General features: G+C 35.2%; 2 protein-coding genes across 2 annotated transcripts; both read right to left on the reverse strand.

Moving 5' to 3' along the window:
• Window positions 1–8,524: 8,524 nt before the first annotated feature.
• Window positions 8,525–13,309, reverse strand: LOC112023037 (protein NEN1). Its single transcript, XM_065766161.1, has 6 exons — window positions 12,875–13,309; window positions 12,196–12,353; window positions 11,241–11,287; window positions 11,082–11,145; window positions 9,577–10,280; window positions 8,525–8,975 (listed from the first exon to the last, which is right to left on the reverse strand). Exons 1-6 carry the CDS (start codon window positions 13,158–13,160, stop codon window positions 8,747–8,749), a joined length of 1,488 nt encoding a protein of 495 aa, XP_065622233.1. The 5' UTR covers window positions 13,161–13,309; the 3' UTR covers window positions 8,525–8,746.
• Window positions 13,310–17,825: 4,516 nt separating this feature from the next.
• On the reverse strand, window positions 17,826–24,162 carry LOC112023034 (protein NEN1). Its single transcript, XM_024055649.2, has 6 exons — window positions 23,657–24,162; window positions 21,329–21,486; window positions 20,376–20,422; window positions 20,219–20,282; window positions 18,881–19,413; window positions 17,826–18,280 (listed from the first exon to the last, which is right to left on the reverse strand). The coding sequence occupies exons 1-6, from the start codon at window positions 23,940–23,942 to the stop codon at window positions 18,052–18,054; spliced, it is 1,317 nt and encodes a 438-aa protein (XP_023911417.2). The 5' UTR covers window positions 23,943–24,162; the 3' UTR covers window positions 17,826–18,051.
• Between the last annotated feature and the right edge of the window lie 867 nt (window positions 24,163–25,029).

Consider the following 25,029-nt stretch of genomic DNA (forward strand, 5'->3'; position numbering starts at 1 on the left):
CTTGTGCTACGGAAGGTAATGGGAGCGGCTAAAGATCCTTCACAAGGAAAACTTGGCCCCAACTGGGAAGGACCTTACAAGATCTCATCATGGCAGAGGAAGGGGACCTACCACCTCGAAACTATGGACGGACAGAAGCTACAGGACCCATGGAACACAGAGCATCTTCGAAAATACTACCAGTAGAGACAGTGTGAAGATATCAAGAACACCAGCATTCCCCGTTTTTCTAATTTTTCATTTTCCTAGTTTTTTATTTTTTCAATTCTTTCTATGAGCACTCCTTTTTCTTTAGCCCAAAGGGGCAGGTATTGTTGACTTATTACAAACATATGGTTTTCGCTTAATTAATTAGAGGAATATTCAGGCTCGACTATGTTTGTTAACTATGAACGGAGTAATAACGTCCACAAGCTGGACAGATCATCCTAAAAGGATGATAACTCCTAAAGTCCAGATAATGGACGGACCAGTAATAACGTCCACAAGCTAGACAGATCATCCTAAAAGGACGATAACTCCTAAAGTCCAGATAACGGACGGACCAGAAATAAACGTCCACAAAGCTGGACGGATCATCCTAGAAGGATGGCAACTCCTAAAGTCCAGAGAATGGACGGGCCAAAAATAATGTCCACAAGCTGGATGGATTATCCTAAAAAGATAGTAACTCTTTAAGTCCAGATAATGGACAGGCCAAAAATAACGTCCACAAGCTGGACGGATCATCCTAAAAAGGTGATAAACTTTAAGTACAACGACGGACGGATAAGAAGCAAAGTTCACAAAACTGAACGGATCATCCCTAAAGGATGATAACTCTTAAAATCCAAGGGACTCAAAAAGGGCTAAACCCACGTACTAAACGAACCATTCTAAACAAATGGTAATTCTAAAAGTCCTAAGAACGGACAAATCATCTTAAGGGGCGACGACCCTTGGGTAAACGGTTAATGGACGGATAAGTTGATTCCGCAAGACTAGACGGATTGTCCTCAAAAAAAAAAAAAAGAAAAAAAAAAAAAGAAAAAAAAAGAAAAAAAAAAAGAGAGAGAGAATGGACGAAGCGCATAAATAAAACGGAGTTCATCTGATAACGTGAAATGTACTTTAAAATAAAACATATGCATTTCACAAAAATAAAACAAAGGTCAATGGACCTTGTAGAATTTAACAAACATACTGAACAGGCTATGTTCATAAAACCCCAAAAACATGACGGGCATTAAAAATTGTTCTACACTTGATACCAAAAAAAAAAAAAGATTAATTAATAAATAAAGCTAAGTTATCACAAGTCATCTGCTGCAGTCTCTCTCTCTTCAACAGGATTGTCCCGAGCATCCTTAGCCTGGCTGTCCACAACGGTTTGATCTACGGGAGCTTCGCAGACAGGGACGTTCTCGTCAAAAAGAACATTTGTATCTTCAGACTGAACGGGTTGAGCAATTGATGGCTCGGGGGCAGTGATGGCGACGGCGGACAGGTCTACCTCCGGGTGTAATGCCTTCACCTGACAAAGGGCATCGTCAAAACCGTCATTGTAAACCAGACTCAGTTCCGCAATCAGGGCGTCGAAGTCACGATACTCGCGTATCGCAACCTCCTTCGCCTGACGGACCTCATCGTCTTTCTCCACCAAAGCCTTCTTTAGACGGTCCGTCAGCTGGATACATTTGTCTCGGGCCGTCTCGGCCATCTTCAGTTTCTTCTCCTGGACGACCTTCCAGGCCTTGAGATCAAGCAGCTCTTCCTCCAGTGCCTTGGCTTTCTCACGAACACGGCCAATGGTCGTCTCATGTTTGAGACACCGTCCCATTATGCCCTTCATCATGATCATAGCCTGAAGGACAACAAAATGCATAAGTAAAATATAAAGGGCAGTAAGGGGTGAACGGACGGACCATATGACAATGGAGAAGTTACCTGTGCAATATTGAAGAGGCCTGTCTCTCCCATAGCCTCCGTCGAGTGGTTCCCTAAGTCCTCGTGATCGTCAGTAGTAATAATGGACGACAACCTCTCAAGGGCATACTTGGAGTCCTCGCGAAGTAGGATGGATGGCTTCTTCTGGCTACCTGACGAACCCGTCATTAGGCCTTTGCCAGCACCATGCTTGACCGGAGTGACCGACTTATTCCCCCCAGCCATCAAGCCAACAACTGGCTCCAGGGGGATCTTGGGCTGTTTGGACGCACGGTCACCCTTCGCGGGCAGTTTCCTCTTAAGACTTTGCTTGCTGGAGCCCGTCCCCATAGGATCCGTTCCAGCCTCTTTGTTTTTTGCAGCCTAAAGTCTTATAGCTGCTTGCCTTTTAGCATCCTCCATCTCTAAAAGAGGTAGACGGATTAAGAAATAATAATAATGATAATAAAAATAGATAAGAGGGGCAACGGACTTACGTAGACGGGTTTGCTTCTCGTACTTTAGTGCCGCTGGGGTTGGGTCAGGCCCATCGCAATACCAATGAATGGTGTTGAGGTTGATGAGCTTAGCCCAGGTTCGTTCCTCGGGCTTTGTCTTTGCAAAAAATTTCTCAAGGAAGCTGAATTCCTCGAGAGTAATCTGGGGACGCCGTCGAACTGCATCAAAGAGGACGGACGTTAAAAATGCAATAAAATTAAATAAAGTACACAGAGTCATTTCTATACGACGGGCCATACCAGATGGGTTTAAAACGCCCCAAATTGTGTCAACGGGCATGAAGTCTGTCTACCCTGGATGACACATCCAACTATCTCCTTCGACAAAAAAATAACAGCTTTTCCAGTCTCTATTTGAGTCTGGAGTTCAAATATAACTTTCAAGACGGGGCTCCTAGGGACAAAGCTATACATGCCCCTCGACTTATCTATCTCATCCGGACAGTAGCAGTGGAGGAACTCCTTTATTGTAAGCCTTCTCCTACCGTCCGACATAGCTCCGTACAGAACCTCCATTGCTATGAAAACCCTCCAGGCATTAGGAGACACCTGGCTGACGGATATACCTAGGTATTTTAGGAGTTCGCGATGCAACGAATTTAGTGGAAATCTTAGGCTGGCCTTAAGCACTTGTTCATACACACCTGCTCCGTCAACTCCTTCATAATAATATTTTTCTAACACATAGGGTAGACGGAGTGGGATATGGTTTGGGATCTGGTAACGGGCCCTAAAGGTATTAAAGTGAGGCTCTTTGATAGTGGATGTGAAGGCGTGTACCGTCCACTCTGGAAGCATGATGAACTCCCTAAGTCCATCAGCTCCCACGACGGATCTAACTATTGGCTCTTCGTCGTCAGCTGAACCCTCTTGTATTTCGATTATCTCCAGGCCCTCATTTGTTGAGGACAAGGAGGATGAGGACGGACTACTCTCCTCGCTCGGGGCGTCGTGGTCTTTGGGACCTGACGGGTATACCTCTTCGTAGTCCGTCCCGTCACGGACGACCGACTGATTACTCGACGCACTAGACATAGCCTACATGTAATGACAAAACCTAAGACTCTGACGGGTTTTGGAAAGAACGACGGGTGCGTAAAGTCTAAAAAAAAAGAGATAAAAAAAGAATGAAAATTAAAAGAGGACGGATAGGAGACTACTTACCAAAAGTTCGGAGTGAGCAAGATGTTGCAGACGACGGGTATAGGAGTGAACGGACTATTCTCTGACAGGTATGACGGACTCGCTCTGACAATTTTCTCCAGTAACAAGTGGAAAAATGAGGGGCAGAGGGGTCGATATTTATAAAGGATATGCACAGAAGATGAAGCGACACCTCGTTCCAAAACAACAACCATTGACAGGATGACACTTGGCACGACTCATAAATGTGCTACTCCTAATCTGACAATGTACGGAGGTAAGTTCACGGATCTAGGTATCATGAAAATATGATCGAGGTTTTAAAACCGTCACCCCATGGGTCCGTTCTCTTATCTATGACGGACCCATCGAGTGAGGAGGCAATTGAAAGGGAGAAAAAAGGGGCTAGGACGCCTAGAGTGAATGGACGGGCTAACTATAGTCCGCGAGCCAAAAAAAGAGAGGCGAGCCTATTATTCATACAAGGCCTTACGTGGACGGACCTGAGATAGACGGAGGGAAGAAAGATGGGTTGATCGGCCATGGGCCTGTTGGACCTCTTAATGGGAATACTTTGGCCCATTCTCGAAAAGCCCTAAACAGAGTCCTTGCGCAACCTGGATTCTAGAATTTTCATATATTGGTGAAGATCTTCCCTATAAGGAGAAGATCTGTCCACCACGTTTCGGACTCTAAAAAAGATGATTTCTACAAGGAAAGGACTTGGATTCCAAGCGAAAGAGGGAAAACTTTCGACTACTATAAAAGCCTCAATACTCTCACCAATAAAGGTACGCAATATTTATCCTCTCTAGCACTCTAGAGTTGTGAGAATATTTCTGACTTAACCTTCGGAGGGCATTTGGCTGGCACCACACCGGTACTCTTTGACAGGTTTTCTTCTTTGTATTGTATAGGTTCACATTCGAGCGCGAAGGCATCGTGTGACTCACTAGTGAATTTCTCAACTTCATCAGGTAATAAAGTGCAATTGTTTTGTCTGCCATGATTTTTTTTTAATAAACCATGTAACTTGAAATTTTTTTGGTTCATGCTTTCGCCCCTACAGTTCAAATCGTAGTTCCGTCCCTGTTTGGACACATGCCTGCATTGTATCATGGCCAGTGCCGCAAATACACTAGACAGAAGCTGTAATCATTTCTCTTTTTTTTTTCTCGTCCCTTCACTTGATCACTTCGTCTCCAATCTTTCCCTCCTCATCTTCTTTAATTGTTATTCAACCTTCTCTTCTCTCTCTTCTTCTTTTCCTTCTCCATCTTTCTCTCTTTCAAATCTAAGCCATGTTGAGTGGATTATAAGGGATAATGAATGAGGCAACTGGATTTTTGGGGTTGTGATTATACGTGGATTGGATCCATATTGGTGCCTCGTGACAGCATGGGTTTTAGATTTGTGAGTTTGATTGGTGGTTGCTTGTGGTTGTATTGTGGTTTGGGCCTAATGAAGGGGAAGAAAAGTATATCTATCTTTCATTGAAATCTTTTATTAGTACGAAATCCAACAGAGTTAAGAAATGTGATTTCTTATATCTATCTTCCTTCGATTATTTCCAAAGATTCTACAGCACTTACTGAGGTATGTTCTGATAAGGATAAGTTGAATTTGAATTTTCCTCACGATAGCCGTATATACCTTTTGAGGTCAGTGATAAGGATAAGCATTATTTAGATAATGATAACCAGTCTTTTGAAATTGATATGGATATAGTGCCGAGTAATTAAGATGATGTACCAAATCTTCTCTTAGAAATTGGAAACGTTTGATACGTAGTATTTCTCTCAATAGCCGGTTATCAAATAAACAACCCCCTGAAGCTTCTGTTTCTATTTCAACTTCTCTTGAAAATTCCAAGAACAAGCAATCCTCATCTTTTCCCTCCAAAGGAGTTGGTATCCAACCCCCTTCTCATCCATGAAAATTCTTAGTCTAAACTGCGGTGGGCTTGGGATCCCAAAGGCAGTTCAAGAACTCCGCTGTTTGGTGAGAGAAAAAGGTCCCTTAGTTTTGTTTCTCTGTGAAGCTCAACTTGATATTCATGGTTTTGTTAATCTGAAGAAGATATTGGGTTTGACACAAGGCATTGAAGTCCCCCGTAAACTAAGTCTAGTCTTTGATCCCTCCTAGACCGAATCATGTAATCACTTGTTATGAGAATGTACTTAGCACAAGCCGTTTGGCTCAAGCCTTCATTTTGGAACACATTCAGGTTGACTATATTTGATTTATGGAAGTCATAGATTCTGCCCCCTCAAGAATTATTGTTGAATTAGTGGATCTTTTGAACTCAAATAGGATCTGTTTCATTGTAGTTGGCTTGGATTCATGAGGAAAAAAACAGTAGGAATATAGGTAGATCACGGTTGTGTTGTGTAACAAAATTAACCTTAGGTAGATAAAATGATACTTTTCAAATCACATGTTATTAAATTTGATGTTTAAGATAATCTTATACTAACTTAATTAGTTACTAAATAATTATTAATGACCATCATGGATAATATTTTTATAAAAATAAATCCCTTGAACATTAAAAAAATATTTTTTTAGAATTAACTCTAAATAATTAGTTTAAGGAAAAAAGTGAAAAATTGAATTGAAATCTCACATTATTAAAAAGCCTTCATTTTGGAACACATTCAGGTTGACTATATTTGATTTATGGAAGTCATAGATTCTGCCCCCTCAAGAATTATTGTTGAATTAGTGGATCTTTTGAACTCAAATAGGATCTGTTTCATTGTAATTGGCTTAGATTCATGAGGAAAAAAACAGTAGGAATATAGGTAGATCACGGTTGTGTTGTGTAACAAAATTAACCTTAGGTAGATAAAATGATACTTTTCAAATCACATGTTATTAAATTTGATGTTTAAGATAATCTTATACTAACTTAATTAGTTACTAAATAATTATTAATGACCATCATGGATAATATTTTTATAAAAATAAATCCCTTGAACATTAAAAAAATATTTTTTTAGAATTAACTCTAAATAATTAGTTTAAGGAAAAAAGTGAAAAATTGAATTGAAATCTCACATTATTAAGGGTGAGTTTGGTTCGGCTTTTTGTAAAAGTGCATAATGAAAAAGTGGAGTTTTTAAAAAGTGCATAATGAAAAAGTGTATTTTCAAAAAGCTGAGTGTTTGGTAAAAACTGTTAAAAAGTGCTTTTTGAAAAAACTGAGTGTTTGGCTAGAACTTGTAAAAGTAGCGTTTTGAGTTGTAAATTACCAAAAAGGACAATATATATATATATAAGAGTATCTCTAGCCAGTTAGGCAAATTTTTGTACCGTTTGGATAATCAACAATGACATTTATATTTTCTCTATCCACTTTTTTAATCTTTATTTTTTAATTAAATTTATTCTTTTTTAATCTTTATTTATTCTTTTTCTATTCATTCTCAACAATTATATTTTTCAACTTACATTCACAATATTTTTTGCAATACTTTCACAAGAATCATAACAAAATTTTATATGGAAAATTGTTTCTAGTTCTAATTTGAACTCATTACTGAAATTATATTTTCACTCACCAATATTAGCTAATTACTTAAAATTTATTGTGAAAATATTGTGAAAATATTATGGTATTATTTTTAAATGGTAATTTCTTATTCTTTGCCTTTTCGTTCATCCAGACGTTTCCCTTTTTTTTTCTTTTTTTTTTCTCTTGCATTTTGTCAACCACACACGTATACCCATATTAGTACATTCTCTCCTTTTTATTTTTTCTTTGCTTCCACTTGATTCCAGAAGCTCCTCACTCTTTCTTTCTCCAACTCTCTGAGGTCTTTCTACTCTCTTTTTTTTTTCTTCTATTGGCTTTTTTTTTTTTTTTATCGACNCTTGTTCTTGATTAGTTGTTGTTTCTGATTTTAAATTTGTCAGATCGACTTCTATTTTTTTTTCTTGATCATTTATTATTGTTGTTCTAATTTTTTTTTTTTTTCTGTTCTTGATCTGCCGTTGTTGTTGTTTTGATTTTAGATTTGTTGTTTAAATTTTATCAGTTTTATGAGAGCAAGAATTTTTTTTGCTTTTATTGTTGTGGTTATTGCGTGAGTGAGCTTCAGGCAAAGGGAGAGCAGAGAGATGAGATGAGAACAGATATGTGAGAGTGAGCTTCGGCGTGAGAATTGAGGGCTTTTATCAAGGGTAATTTGGTAATTGAAGAAAGAGCCAACGGATAGTTACAAACGCGCATTGGACTTTTTGTTTATGGAACTCCTTAGCTCCATAATCCTTGCGCATTCCCAGGGCGTTATTTGCCTTGGCCCAAAACGCAACTTTTTTCAAAAAGTTGCGTTTTGGGCTGAGCCAAACGCAAAAAACTGTCTCAGCATTTTGCAAATGCGCATAACATGTAAAAGTGGACTCTAAAAGCCCAACCAAACGGGCACTAACTCTTAGGAACAAATGTGAAAATTGACAATTTTCAAATCTAAAAGAAGTAAATTAAAATTCTCACAATTCATGAAATTGATATGTTTAGGAGAATTATAATTCTAATAATATTTTGTCAAACTGACTCAAACATCTAAATTTTCAGGAATTCTCATAAATTGACAATACATAGGATTTTTTTTTATGTGATTCATTTATTTGTGTAGCATTACAAAAGGCAAAACTAAAGCCTGTTCCTAAACAACACCCCCCCTCCCCCCCACCCCCAAAAAGAGAGAGAGAGAGAGAGAGAAATTTCAACTGTCACAGAACTTCAATATACCCTTATAATAGCTATGTAGCCTATTTAGATAATATCATAATATAAACTCATTAATCCATTACTGCAAACATAAATTATATATGCACGTGTTCTTTGCAGGAAGAGAATAGACATAGATTCTGTGTGCATTTGAAATTGAAATACAGATCCTACACAAAAATCTAAATGGGTTGAGAAACAATTTATAGTTGCTGCCTGTAACTTCGAAAAGTAAACCTGTTTATATTAATTTGTTGGCCACATATAACATAAAAATTCGAACAAATTTTGCATTTATATCTTACAATCAATCATCAGTATTAATGGTCCTTTCCATCCTAACATTAAAAACATTTTCTTTCTTTATGTTAGTCTACTTGGTCCAACATGACAAATTTACAGAGCAACTGGTCCTATTGAACAAATTAGAGATTGTCTTCTTTCATCAATTGGAATGGATAATCAATTTTTTTGCCACCAAACGAATGCCTGCATTCTGCTGATAGTCATATGGATCTATTGAAAAGAATGCATCCACAAAGGTACCAGGAGTGAACAAGGGATCAAGCTCTGCAGGATCATATTTACTGAACACAAGCTTTTGCATGCTGCCTGAATCTTTTTGATACATCTCTGTTCCGTACGGGTTATCTCCAGATATGGTATTTGGTATGCTGTTGTTACAAAACAATTACATATCTCATCAGGTGACTTCAATTATGGAGAACTTGATGACATTTACATTAATGCTTAATGCGCTTGCATATTAGACAAACAAGAGAAACAAAAAAATCCAATATTTTATGACTATAATTATATAATTCAAGCAGCAGTTGCAAGTTGAAACTGCTAAAGCCCAAAATATCTTCATGCCTCAATTTCAAAGTAACGAGTTAAGTAAAACATCTATATAAATGAATATGATTCAAACTCAATGAGGGGTAAAAATATTAATAATGGTTTCACTTTCATCCATGAAAGAGAAATTAAAACAAATTTAATTAAAATCCGATTTATTAACAAGAATGTAGGACTAAGCATGCAAAGATTTTTTAGGCTGTGATGTATTAATCAAGAAATATTTTATGGAGAAAAGCATATCAGGACTCTCCTATTCCTACTATGGTAAAATTCAATGTGCAGGAAAAGTCAAAAAACATCTTTGGGCTGCAATCTAAACTTTCTTTAATACAGCTTAAATTGAGGCATTTCTTTTTTCCACTAATCACAATAGAGAAAGAGCGAGAGAGGGCAAAATAATAGAAGCAAACTTACTGCAGCCTCACTGTAGGGTAGTTGACAAAGCCATTTTTCCTAATCACAACAGGCCTCCATTCAGAGTTGCTACCTGAATCCAAGGACAACTTCTGTGCAATACCATCACATGCATCAAGAACCTTACATAAACTCTGTGGGGCATTAGCCACAAAGTTCAACCGAGGCCGACCAGCATGATCAAGAAATTTTGTACTTATTCCAAACCGCACTTTCAAACGACTACAACTAAGCCGCAAAATGAAACCTTCATGCAATAATTGTATTCTTTGACTCCCACGAAAAAATGTAACAAAAGATGCGCTGATAGAAGAAATATGAACTTCATCAGGCTCTAAAAACCCTGCAGAGTCACTGCTACCATCAGAGACAGCAGCTGCGGAAGACTCTGTGGAAGACGTCTCATATGACTCCTCCATTTGATTGCTAAGCTGGCCCATGTCAAAAGGATCCCGTTGAGCTGTATTAGGGTCAACCTCCTCTGCTGTGATGCGTGTCAGAAGAGATAAAATTGGATGTTTTTCCTCAGGCTCTTGATTTGTAGGAGACAGCATTGGATCATCATTTAACTTCGAACTTGATGGGGGAGTATTTATTTTTAGACTCACCCCCGCTGGAGCTGATTTTACATTACTACGACTTCTTGTTGTAGCATTTGGGGAAACCCAACTGTTTGCAGTGAATATATCTGGAAGGCTTGATTCCTGCATGTTCACAGATTTTTGTCAATATCAAACCTTATAAAACATGCATTTTTCTTCCAGCCACTCTACTCAGCCTCTGTCAAAGTCACCAGGAAGAACATAATATATGTCCATCCAGTAATCAGGGATGGACTGTCTGAGCTAAAAGTAAATGTCTAAAAGAGAAAACCTACTAATTGAAAATTCAAATAAACATGTATACTAAAGAATTAAAGTAAGGTTATTGAAAAGTGCAAGGAACTCCACTAATTCTTCCTAGAGAGGCCTACTCATTTCAGGATTTATGCAGTCAAAATGTGTTCATAAGAGGGGCATGGATGGTTCAGAAGTATAAGAGCCAAAAGCAAGCTCGGAGAGAGAGAGAGAGAGAGAGAGAGAGAGGATAATTTGTAGCAATTTAGAACAAAATGGGAACCAAATTAACTCAACCAACAAATAAAGAATGGTCCGAGTTAACAATTGCAGTAAAGCACTGGCTGAAAACAGAATTAGCCATGAAGTGGAATAAATTAATAATGTACTCCTGCTGGATGTCATGTAGGATTGTTTACTGTCACCAAACTTGAGGAAAGCATGTCTAACTTCTAATGGCGTGCAGTATTCAGATGAATAGTGTTCTCATGGTACAAGCAAATTTCCCAAGACATTTAAAATAGTATGTGTCAAATCTTTATAGACAAACCAAACAAGTACTTTATTTATATAATTCATGAGAGGTCTATTAAAAATTAAAATATTGATAGTAGTGGCATATCACTCATAGATAAGTACATTTTATAGCTTTCAGAATTATAAAATTACCAAGAACAAAACAGTTGCACAATACTTGACAACTTCAAGATTCATCCGAACATCATCCAAGCTCCTGAAGAATACATCACCGAAGAGATTAGCTTTGACGAAAAAAATATTACCAGGCTAATATAGAGCAAGTGTCTCCTCTTAGGTTTGCACAATTACCTGTGTGTCTGCTGCCCAAGCCCAAAATAAGTTGCAAGAGTGGCCATCTGAAGTGAAAAATATGAGCATATCAATATTTCAAATTTTCTAATCAGTCAAAACCTATAGTACAACAACTACCCTCAAGCTTTCACATGACTTGAAAATCCATCTGATCGTGTACAAACAACAGTAATAAATGAACTAAGGAAACTCATATTAAGATGTTGATAAAGCTAAGAAAGCTGAGAGAAATGTTGGTATACACCTCCCCAGGTGCATCAACTCCAAAGATATGAAATTGTCATCATATAAAGTCTCTGTCACACAAGAAATTAAATAAGGATAGCCTTAGATGCCTCTAATAATATAGTAACTGACAAGTTTTAAGGCTTTAATCCCAAATTTTTTGGGGTTGGCCTTTGAATCCTCAACAACAACAGATTTTAAGGCCAACATGATAAAAAAATAATTACTGGGTCTTAAAACTGCATATTATAAGATGAAAAAGATTGGTGAGAATAATTATTTTCTTTTGAAAATAAAGGTTATTATCCTTAAGCCAATCGACAAGTTGATATCCAAATTTAAGTATCTTCCAAAACAACATAAAACCATAAAGAGGGGGTAAATTATCAAATTTGGTAATCACCCCTTTATGGAAACATCATATAGCTCAAGACTCTATACAGATACATCATAAAGCTGAAAAACACACATCCAAAAATGCTTTCTAATTTTTAATTAAAAGAATTTCTTTTGCCACTAATCAATTTTTTCCTAATTGCTACATCTACTCTGTAGTTCTTTAATTCTTTAGATACTATAATAATTCCAAGAATTAAATCCAAAATCATTTTTTTTTTTTTTGCTTGTTTCTTGTGCTTAGAAAGATTTTTCAAGATTGAGAACTAATGCTAATATTTATAAGATGTTGCTTTTTCATCAATTTCATCAAGAATAGAGAGATTGATACCTTCATGTCACCAGCTCTCCTTCCAAATTTCTGTGTCAACAATTGCAAAGAATCAATAGCACCCTTAGGCTCGGGTGCAGGCTTACCAATCTCTGCAAATGCCTCTCTTATCCTTGCACAATCGAACCTTAGTATATTATGACCCGCCCAAATCCGTCCTATTCAAACAAACAAGAAATCATATTTTTAAAAAAAATTAAAATAATATGCAACAAACAAAGCAAATTAAGAAGGCTAAAAGCACCATGTTTTTCATCTTTTCCATAAAAGCAAACATATTTGGATCCAAATCTAACATTTTCACAATTCACAACCACATTAAAAATAAATTTTAAATTAAAAAATAATAATAATAATAATCCAAGTAAGCCTAATAAACTTCATGAGCATTATTGAGGCTAGTTTTAAAACAAAACAAAACAAATATTTTCTCCCTCTGTTTGGTTGATGAGAAAATGCAGGAAAGGAAAATAATTATATATAATACCCAAATTGAACTACTTTGAACTAGTTAAGTTATCGAAAAGACTCAATCCAACAAAAATCCTTTATAAATTTCTACAGGTTCCTCACATTTCTCACCAACCAAACAAAAAGTTAGCTCCACCTCAGTAAAGTAAAATTAGAATTCAAAATTTCCTGAGCAACGAAACAGAGAGCAAGAGAGAAAGATAGAGACCGTGGAGGAGGTCGTAAACGCGATCGGAGATTTGGAGGAAGGTAGGGGCGGAAACGACGGCGTCGGGAGTGATACCATTGCAGCGTACGGACAAGGAGGAGATGAGAGAGAGATCGGCCGGTTTGACCAAGGTGGAGTAGCTCTGGAGCTCGACGAGCTTTCTAGGGCAAACCAGGATGGCTCCGAATTCCAGCAACGCGAACCGTTGGCCGGGTCGGGTCGGCACCGTGGTCTCCACGTCGAAGAATGCGATTTCGGATCTTTCTTCTCTGCTACTCGAACCCATTGCTTTTTGTGTTTTTGAATTGTACTAATTCTCAAATGTGTGTGTATGTATGTATGTATGTATAGGATTCGATTTGTGAGTCAAAGAAGAGAGAAAGAGAGGGTTTTGTAAGTTTGTGAATGTAGAGAAAGAGTGTTGAGGAATCTAAAGATATAGGCGCCAAGTCTACTGTTCTAACTATTTAAGAATTCTGCGGATTGGGTTGCTTCTTGTGGTGGGTTTCTTCTGATACCCCTTTCATTTTGGGCCCTCTGGGCTTTTTTTTTTTTTTTTTTTTCTTTTTGGAGAAACATAAAAGGTAAGATTCGTAAATAGCAAAAATAATAATAATAAACTGGCTTATTTTAAGTGCATTTCAAAATGGTACTTTAGTGTGCATTTGTGAACCAATTATAAGTTTTTTATTTTTTTAAATTATTTATTTGTACTAGTCTCACGTTATTTTAACTTTTTATGTTATATAATGCAAATAAATTACTGAAATAAATAATTTCTAAATGAACATTTTGGTAGTATTTTTTTTTTTTTGAGAGAGAGAGATAGGAAGAAAGAGTCTTAATTTATTTGACTTTCTGTTGCTTTTTTACTGAAAATTATTTAAAATTTATTTGTACTTTTAAAAAAGTAAAATTTTAAAAAATTATATATTAATAAAATAAGCTAAAAGTTAAATGAAAAGACACGTGTGGTGATGATGTTTGTCTACTTGTTTAAAATGATATATACAATTTCATGGAATTTGCATCTTGGAGGTGAAAGAGTGAGATACAATTACAAATTAAACCATTAGTAGCTCTAATTTGAGAATAATTTAGGATACCCACCTACCATATTTAGAGTCTAAAATATTCGTACACAACTATTCATTATAAACATTTTTTTAATATAGTTTAAAATGGATGGTTGCCCATTCCATGAGTTCAGGACTCGAACTCACCCCATAAAGGACACCATACGTGCCAATCAACAAAAGGGTCTTTGGTGGTAATATTCTTTTCTTCTTCCTCTTCTTCTTCATTTTCTTATTGAAAAGCCAAGCAAGCTTCAATAGATTAATACAATAATGCAATAGATATGGATACTTCGAATTGTATTTCTTCTTCTTCTTCTTCTTTTTAAAGTGGCATTTGGTACTATTCAATATAACATGCCGGATAATAATAAATAAAAAAAATTAAAAAAAAAGGGCCTATATCTTTTAAGCTTTTAACTAGACCGGGCCTCAACATACCGCAAAGATACCGTGTACAATTCGAAAAACCAAGCCAAGAAGTTAAATTCGAGATGTACACTAGGTATCTCATTCATTCCTTGCCGTTATGTACAACCAAAGCCTCAATTACCAAATTTACAAGCAATACCAAATCTGCTAAACATGAATTAATTTAAGGGCCTTGCCTTGTCCTATTATCCACGTCTCCTCTTTTGATTCAATCCAAATATTTATTTATTTATTTATTCTCTAATTAGATTCCAACATTGAATTGTGAATGATTTTTTTTTTTTTTTATAAGCGAATTCTGAATAAGTTTTAACATATTTCTCTTCCAAATTAATATGACTTTTTGGATGAATACTAACTAACTTCTTTAGGAACATTTACCAATGATAGGATTAAATTGAAGTAGTTTTCTGAGTTCTACACAACACTTCAAAAATTTGCTTTGTTTGGGAGGAGAGAATTGAGTGAAAGAGAATATTTTTTTACATTCCTTCATTCGAGGGTTTAGTATGAGAGAATGGAAATGTCATTCCCTTATGGCCCGTTTGGATTGAATGGGAAAAATGAGAAGTAAAGTAGGGTAGATTTGACTTAAAATTAACATATTTTCAGCAAACTCTACTCTACTTCCCTTCACTCTCCCTACTACCTCCCTCAATCCAAACCAGCCTTTATTTGGGAATTATTGTGTAGATTTTTAAGTAATTATAGCATTTAACTATTTCACGGGCATGTACAGTCCCTCGATCTTAAAAATAAGGTAATTACAATCCAAAATGACCTCAAACTATTGATTAGTTAGAAAACTTGATTCGGATCTCACTGACTTAGAAAAAGAAATCTATCAGACCAATGATGAATAATAAATCAAAGCAAGTGTACAATTTCATTTAAGAGTGACACACATTGACAACCACAATCTTTTTCAGGACCTTATTTTGACAGAGGACCAATGTTGTTGGTTTATGATGCGATAGTACGTGATGATCAGTAACATATAGTAATGAATGACAATGCATGCAATCGACCAAAAAAAAGAAAATCAGATTAATTAACAAATAAGGTTTGACTGAGCTTCCTATATATTCTTCTTCCTTTTCCTCATTTTTCTTTGAAATGCCGTATTTGGTACTTCATCGTTATGGTATTATATATAAACGTACGGTCAGAATATCCTAGGATATTGTCTGGGAATTTTGGAACCTAGAGCTAGAAGTTGATATCGTCTATGCTGCAACACTGCCTTATCCGATATTCCAAGCGCAGTCAATGTTGTAGTTATAGGTTGTGTACACGGCAGCTATGGCTTCCTTTTTGTATGCTAAAGGCATTTTTATTTGGAACTCTGATCATATAACCCGCCTCACTGGTTGTATATAGACTATAGAGTGCTCAGCCCGCCACCGCGTACGAAGGAGAGGAAGGAAAATGGAAAGAAGAACAACCATATTTGACTTTGGTTCTTTATGAGGTGACGGACTTAGTTGGGTTACATGTTGTGTTGTGTGCACGGCTTCTTTTGTGTTTTCAACTTGGTCATGTCTAAGGACCAAGACTAACCTCCTTCTAATGGATTAGATGAAGTACACACATTACCAGAGACATCATAAAAGATAGAATAATAAAGGAATATTATACTTGATTCTTGTTGAGAGCTGATTTTTTTTTTTTTCTGGCCCAATTTCTTTTACGATGAGATAAGGGCCTATTTAGGCTGAATGCGTAGGTTTTTGATACCCAATCGTTGGATGTATATTCCAATAATATTATGAATACACCCAATTTCATAACATGTTAATGGGATCAACAAAAAGTGATAGGTCTTTGTAAACGAGAGTGGGCAAAAAGTGTCTATCACTCACAATCGACCACTTCAGCATGTTGTGAAATTTGGTTTGTCCCTAAAAGAATTATTGTATATATTCAACAAGTCTATACTTTGAGTTGGCTCTTGGATGGCTTTTGGAAGGTGGAGCACCACCTACAAAAGAAAAACCTTCACTATCAATTACAACGGTTAGAAACAAATTTTTAATGGCCACAAGCCTTACAAGGTACTATTGGAGTGATCAATGTTGTAGTTATAGCCCTTTGCATCACAAGTTTGACATCGAATTGCATATTAGAATGTTCTTGAAAAATTGATCCAGCTAGTTCACTTAGAACTTATAATATAGCAAAATAAATTTGTCATTAATCATAAATGTTCAAGGGTTTGTTCTTCATTTTGCATTTACTATTTACTGAAACTTATAAGTATATTTGTACCATTAGACAGAATCACATGCACTAAACTTCTCATACATACCACATTTCATGGTTGAACATTGTTTGGAATCTTTGTTTTGGAAGCAGTTCCCGTGAAAGATGTTGACCTGGATGGAAGAAGTGTCAAGTAAAAGAAGATGTACAGAGCAAAGGGAAGCGAGTATGAGAAAGGCTCAGTGAAAGGAATCTTGGAAGAAACTTAATTTAAACACTTAGGAATGCTCTTCCAACAAAGAAGTTTTATGAGGAATTTGCAACTTTTAACTGAGATGAGGACAGAAACCAGTTGAGTTCGCACTTTGAGGATTACCTGAAGCAGAAATGAAGAGATACACTTAATAAAGTCATAACCTTGAGCAGGTTTAACATCAGATTTTCCATTTTAGTAAGCCACCCAATATCTTCAAATAAATGAATAAATATCATTATTTATACAGGAAATTTGAATGAAGCCCCAGACCATTTACCCGTACTGACTTGTCTCCACATAATGATACAAGAGCATTAAAATAATACATCAATTTCCATATTCACGTTCATAAAACAGATAAACATTTTGCCATATCCATTGCCAAAGATGAAATTAATTATACAAAAATGATAAGAAAAATAATCTTTTTGAAATGCTTGATCGTCTCTGTGCCATGTACATAAGAAAATTGATGGAACTAAATAGAAAGACCAATAGCGCTTATTTTTAAAATTTTATAGACTAAAATGGCCCATTTGAAATGTTATGGACTAAAAGCTCTCAACGAGTAAACTTTAAGAACTAACCATGTATTTTGGCTTTCTTTTTTAAGACTATTTGCTTAGCATTATATTCTTGAAACTTTTGGGACACTTTATTCATCTCAATTCTCACTACTCACAAACACCTTAATAGCGAGAGGATTCAATGTGAGCAGAAATTTTCTTTTGGTACATAATGTGAAAATAATAATGAACGACAAATATGTGAAGCACGTAGTTTTATTCAAAAGCATGAGCGCGTGAGAGACTGAGAGACTTCTTTTAAACCAAACAGAAGAGTATAAAGAGATCTTTTGTTTTTGGTTTTTGGGGCCATCAAAGATATTAGTTTCGTTAGTAAGGTAACATGGTGACCAGTAATAATTCATTAATAAGAATCACATGAAGCACATTGCCCAGCATCAGTTTATAGTTGCTGCCTGTAATTTCGAAAAGCAAATCTGTTTATATTAATTTGTTGGCCACATATAACATGAAAATTGGAACGGATTTTGCAGCTATATCTTACAATCAATCATCAGTATTAATGGTCCTTTTCATCCTAACATAAAAACATTCTCTTTCTTTATGTTCGTCTATTCGGTCCAACATTACAAATTTACAGAGCAAACTGGTCCCATTGAACAAATTAGAGATTGTCTTCTCTCATCAATTGGAATGGATAATCAATTTTTTTGCCACCAAACGAATGCCTGCATTCTGCTGATAGTCATATGGATCTATAGAAAAGAATGCATCCACAAAGGTACCGGCAGTGAACAAGGGAACAAGCTCTGCTGGATCATATTTACTGAACACAAGCTTTTGCTCGCTGCCTGAATCTTTTTGACACATCTCTGTTTCGTATGGATTATCTCCAGATTCGGTATATGGAATGCTGTTGTTACAAAACAATTACATATCTCATCAGGTGACTTCAATTATGGAGAACTTTACGACATTTACATTAATGCTTTATGTTCTTGCATATTAGACAAACAGGAGAAACAGATCTCCAACATTTTATGACTATAATTATATAATTCAAGCAGTTGCAAGTTGCAACTGTTAAATCCCAAAATATCTTCATGCCTCAGTTTCAAAGTAGCCAATTAAGTAGAACATCTATATAAATGAATATGCTTCAAACTCAAATGAGGGGTAAAGTATTAATAATGGTTTCACTTTCATCCATGAAAGAGAAATTAAAACAAATTTAACTAAAATCCGATATCTTAACAAGAATGTAGGACTGAGCATGCAAGATTTTTTAGGCTGTGATGTATTAATCAAGAAATATTTTTTATGGAGAAAAGCATATCAGGACTATCCTATTCCTACTATAGTAGAGTTCAATGTGCAGGAAAAAACATCTTTTGGGCTGCAATCTCAGCTTTCGTTAATACAGCTAAAATTGAGGCATTTTTTTTCACCAATCACAATATATATATATAGAGAGAGAGAGAGAGAGAGGGCAAAATAATAAGAGCAAACTTACTGCAGCCTCACTGTAGGGTAGTTGACAAAGCCATCTTTCCTAATCACAACAACAGGCCACCATTCAGAGCTGCTACCCGAATCCGAGGACAAATTCCGTGCAATAACATCACATGCATCGAGAACCTTACATAAACTCTGTGGGGCATTAACCACAAAGTTCAACCGAGGCCGGCCAGCATGATCAAGAAAGTTTGTACTTATTCCAAACCACACTTTCAAATGACTACAACGAAGCCGCAAAATGGTTTCATGAAATAATTGTATTTTTTTACTAAATGTAACAAAAGATGCGCTGATAGAAGAAGTAAGAACTTCATCAGGCTCTAAAAACCCTCCTAAATCACTGCGACCATCAGAGACAGCAACTGCGAAAGACATCTCAGAAGACTCTACAGAATACATCTCGGAAGACTCTGTGGAAGACGTCTCATACGACTCCTCCATTTCATCGCTAAGCTGGCCCATGTCAAAAGGATTTCGTTGAGCTGTATTAGGCTCAACCTCCTCTGCTGTGACGCAAAGGCTTGACTCCTGCATGTTCGCAGATTTTTGTCGATATCAAACCTTATAAAGCATGTATTTTTCTACCAGACACTAAACTCAGCCTCTGTCAAAGTCACCAGGAAGGACATAATATATGTCCATCCAATCAATCAGGGATGGACTGTCTGAGCTAAAAGTAAATGTCTAGAAGAGAAAACCTCTACTACTTGAAAATTCAAATAAACACATATACTAAAGAACTAAAGTAAGGTTACATCAGAGAGTGCATAGCACTCCACTAATTCTTCCTAGTGAGGCCTACTTATTTCAGGATTTATATAGTCAAAATGTGTTCATTAGAGAGGCATGGATGGTTCAGAAGTTTAAAGAGCCAAAAGCAAGCTCAGAGAGAGAGAGAGAGAGAGAGAGTATATCTTTTAGCAATCTAGAACAAAATGGGAACCAAATTAACTCAACTAACAAATAAAAAAAATGATCCGAGTTAACAATTGCAGTAAAACACCTGCTGAAAACAGAGTTAGGCATGAAGTGGAATAAATTAATAATGTACTCCAACCGGACATCATGTAGGATTGTTTACTGTCACCAAACCTGAGGAAAGCGTGTCTAACTTCTAATGGCATGCAGTATTCAAATGACTAGTGTTCTCATGGTACAAGCAAATTACCCAAGACATTTAAAATAGTACGTGTCAAATCTTTATATACAAACCAAACGGGTGTGCTTTATTGACATAATTCATGAGAAATCTATTAAAAATTAAAATATTGATAGTAGTGGCATATCACTCACAGGAAAGTACAATTTATAGCTTTCAAAATTATGAAATTACCAAGAGCAAAACAGCTGCACAATACTTGAGAACCTCAAGATTCATCCGAACATCATCCAAGCTCCTGAAGAATACATCACCGAAAAGATTAGCTTTGACCAAAAAAAAATATTACCAGGCTAATCTAAAGTGTCTCCTCTTAGGTTTGCACAATTACCTGTGTGTCTGCTGCCCAAGCCCAAAATAAGTTGCAAGAGTGGCCATCTAAAGTGAAAAATATGAGCATATCAATATTTCAAATTTTCCAATCAGTCAAAACCTATAATACAACAACGACCCTCAAGATTTCACATGACTTGAAAATCCATCTGATCGTGTATAAACAATAGTAATAAATGAACTAAGGAAACTCATTTAAGATATTGATAAAGCTAAGGAAGCTGAGAGAAACGTTGGTATACACCTCCCCAGGTGCACCAACTCCAAAGATATGAAATTATCATGTCATATAAAGTCTCCTGACTTGTCACACAAGAAATTAAATAAGGATAGCCTAAGATGCCTCTAATAATATCGTAACTGACAAGTTTTAAGGCTTTAATCCCAAAATTTTTGGGGTCAGTTGTGGATCCACAACAACAACAGGTTTTAAGGCCTACATGATAAAAATAATAATTACCGGGTCTTAAAACTGCATATAATAAGATGAAAATAATTGGTGAAAATAATTATTTTCTTTTGTAAATAAAGGTTAACATCCCAAAGCCAATCAACAAGTTGATATCCAAATTTAAGCATCTTCCAAAACGGCATAAAACCATAAAAAAGGGAAAAATTATCAAATTTGGTGGTCACCCTATTATGGAAACATCATATGGCTCAAGACTCTATATAGATACATCATAAAGCTGAAAAACACACATCCAAAAATTCTTTCTAATTTTTAATTAAAAGAATTCCTTTTGCCACTAACCAATTTTGTCCTAATTGCTAAACCTACTCTACGGTTCTTTAATTCTTTCGATAATATAATAATTCCAAGAATTAAATCCAAAAACCTTTTTTTTTTTTTGGCTTGTTTCCTGTGCTTAGAAAAATCTTTCAAGAATGAGAACTAATGCTAATATTTATAAGATGCTGCTTTTTCGTCAAGAATAGAGAGATTGATACCTTCATGTCACCAGCTCTCCTTCCAAATGTCCTTTTCAACAATGTATATGAATCAATAGTATCCTTAGGCTCGGGTGCGGGCTTACCAATCTCCGCAAATGCCTCTCTTATCCTTGCACAATCGAATCCTAGTATATTATGACCCGCCCAAATCCGTCCTATACACACACAAAAAATCATATTTAAAAAAATAAAAATAAAAATATGCAACAAACAAAGCAAATTAAGAAGGCTAAAAGAACCATTTTTTTTCCTTCTTTTCCTATAAAAGCAAACATATTTCAATATCCGAAACTAACATTTTCACAATCCACAACCACATTAAAATATATGATTAAAAAAAAAATCCAAGTAAGCCTAATAAACTTCCTGAGCATACTTGAGGCTAGTTTAAAAGCAAAATAAATCTTTTCTCCCTCTGTTTGGTTGATGAGAAAATGTAGGAAAGGATAATAATTATATATATATATACACACACTAATTAGGGTAGCATGGGCAAGGCATGGACCATGGAATAAAAGTAGTAATTAAGGTCAATTCTAAATTTTATTTATATCACAAAACAAAGATATAAATAATTTGATTTTTAAAGTACATAGAAATTTACATTAATCAAAAGAGACATTAATTTTAAGAATTTTGATAATTATGCCATAAACTGTTAATCTCATTCATATAAGAATTCTGATCACACACAAAGTTGGATTAGCTATTTAACATATAAATATATGTTTTACTATAATATTTTTTAGTACCTATTTGCTAAAGGTAATATATCCATTCAATAAAAACTTATAAGAATGATAACGAATATCATCATTTTCCAACAATAAGCAACTAAATTTTGCGAAGAAAAAAAAAGATGGCAAAAGGCATTTGTCATCGAATTTTCCATTAGATAAATTATAAGTTTTGAAAATTTAAACCTAGAAAACCAAAGTTCTTTAGATAATAAATAAAACACCTTATATTATCATTCCAACTTTTCAAACATTACTTCCATCTAAAATTCAAAATAAGTGAAGAAAATTTTTGAGTTGTTAAATTTAGTGGGAGTATTTTAGACATTACACAATAAAATATTTTAAAAATCGTAAGTTTTCATTAGGGTTTAACTGAGAGAATCACGAAATGACTTTTTTTTTTTTTTTTGAGAATCATAATATAACATATTTGCTATTTTCCAAAATATTAAGTAAAAAATTGTTTTACTTTAAAGTTAAAGGAGAAATTGTAAACTAACCCAAACATAAAGGATGAAAAGTGTTTTTATCCTAAGTTTTTTTGTGTGTGTGGGTGTGTGTGTTAGACTATGTGTTTTTACATAAAATGATGCGTAAAGAAAAAAAATACAAAAAGTCAATTCAAGAAAATTGTACGTGAAACAGTGAATTTTGGCTTAACAACGTTAACTAAACCAATAAAAAATTTCTAGAAACACAACAAAATGACATAACATTTTCATAATTCATTTATAATTTTGTTATATTTTATTTTGACTGGTAAAAAATTGATAGCTCAACAGTTTTGAAAATATTGTGATGACAACAAGTTGTTTTAACATTTTCACAAAAGAAATGTTATATCCACGACATTTTCATAATAAATTATAAGTAGTAGGTTGTTACAAGTTGTTATTGATGGACAAAAAAGTAATTTCATTGGCAAGTTTAAATTAAAACTAATAACAATTTACTACCTATGATTTGTTATTAAAGTGTTATGTAAAATGTTGTGAATGTTGCACTTTTTTTGCACTATAACTTTCTTTTTAGTTGTGGTTGGTCCCAATACGATATTTTATTATTTTATTTTGATCTATAAAAAATTAATACTTCAAGAATTGTGAAAATATTGTGTCAATTTTTTGTGTTAATATTTTATTATTTTGTAAAACATTGTGAATTGAACAAACCAAAAATAACGTAACAAAACTACTTAGATTTACGCATTAAAAAAAAAAAAGTGGCATTCACTCTTTTCATATATAGAGAAGATAATATGAAACAAAAACAAATAGGCTTGAGAAGAAAAAAAATCTATCACACCAAATTGACCAAATGCCTTTAATAAATATAAAAGGTTTTTTTTAGTAGTATTACAAATTTACAACGAGTACAAAAACTGGACTCTATTAGCCCTTTTTATATAATTAATAGATAACAGATAATAGAAAATTATTTATATATATGTATATATATATTCTCTCGTCAACCAACAGAAACTTAGCTCCGCCTCACTCGTTAAAACAAAATCCAAAAGTAAAATCAGAACACAAAATTTTCTGAGCAAGCAAACAAAGACTATAAGAGAGAGAGAGATAAAGACCGTGGAGAAGGTCGTAAACGCGATCGGAGATTTGGAGGAAGGGAGGGGCGGAAACGACGGCGTCGGGAGTGATACCATTGGAGCGTGGAGACATAGTGGAGATGAGAGAGAGATCAGCTGGTCTGACAAAGGTGGAGTAGCTGTCGAGCTCGACGAGCTTTCTAGGGCAAACCAGGATGGCTCCGAATTCCAACAAGGCTCTCCTTTGGCCGGGTTGGGTCGGGACCGTGGTCTCCACGTCGAAGAATGCGATTTCGGATCTTTCTTCTCCGCTACTCGAACTCATTGCTTTTGCGTTTTTAAATTGTACTGATTTTTCACAATTGTGTATGTATGGATAGGATTCGATTTCAAGAAGAGAGAAAGAGAGTGTTTTGTAGGTTTGTGAATGTTGAGAAAGAGTGTTGAGGAATCAAAAGATATATAGGCGCCAAGTCTACAGTTCTTACTGTGTAAGAATTCTGTGGATTAGGTTGCTTCTTGTGGTGGTTTTCTTTTTCTCTTTTTCTTTTCCTCTCTCTTTATTTCTTTTTCTTTTTCTCTCTTTTTCTTTTTCTTTTCCTCTTTCTCTTTATTGCAATTTGGCTTTTTGATTTAGTTGGGTTTGCATTGAATTTAGGATCATAGAAAAAAAAATCATCAGACCAATGATGAATAATAATATATCAAGAGCAAATGTACAGTTTCCGTTAAGAGTGACACACTGCATTGAACACCACAATCTTTTTCAAGACCTTATTTTGACAGGACCAACGTCTGTTTATGATGGGATAGTGATGAGTAACATGAGTAATGAATGACAATGCAATCGACCAAAAAAATAAAAATCAGATTAACAAGTAAGGTTTGACTGAGCTTCCTATGCTTCTTCCTTTTTTCTCATTATTCATTGAAAAAAAAAATTATATATAATAATTAATAAAAATTTATTTGTTTACCTTAAAAAAAAAAAAAAAAGTAGGAACACCCTCAACCAAAAACGAATTCTGGACCAAAACAAAAACTCTTGATTTCCTATACAAAATAATGAAAATATAAACTTATAATCCAAACAAAGCAGATATAGATCAGTAATGGAGGTGAGGAGATGTTGTGTTGGTAGAGGTGGCTTGAGAGAAGAGTATGGAGGTGCTATTAGGGATGAACGATGCTTGTTGAAAGAAGTAGGGGGTGTGCATGGGTCGGGTTAAGGGATTTTTGACCCAACTCACCATGGTAGGTCAAAAAAAATTCAACCTAACCCAACCTGTAGGGTTGGGATTTGTGGCCAAGCTCAAACAATAAATTTGTAGAGTATGGGTGAAAGAGTTAGGTTAAGTATTGGATTGATAACAACGGATCACAACTTTCAAACACAAGCCCACATGAATTTA

The sequence above is a fragment of the Quercus suber genome, unplaced genomic scaffold (assembly GCF_002906115.3).
Source record: "Quercus suber isolate HL8 unplaced genomic scaffold, Cork oak 2.0 scaffold_24, whole genome shotgun sequence".
Classification (NCBI taxonomy): domain Eukaryota; kingdom Viridiplantae; phylum Streptophyta; class Magnoliopsida; order Fagales; family Fagaceae; genus Quercus; species Quercus suber.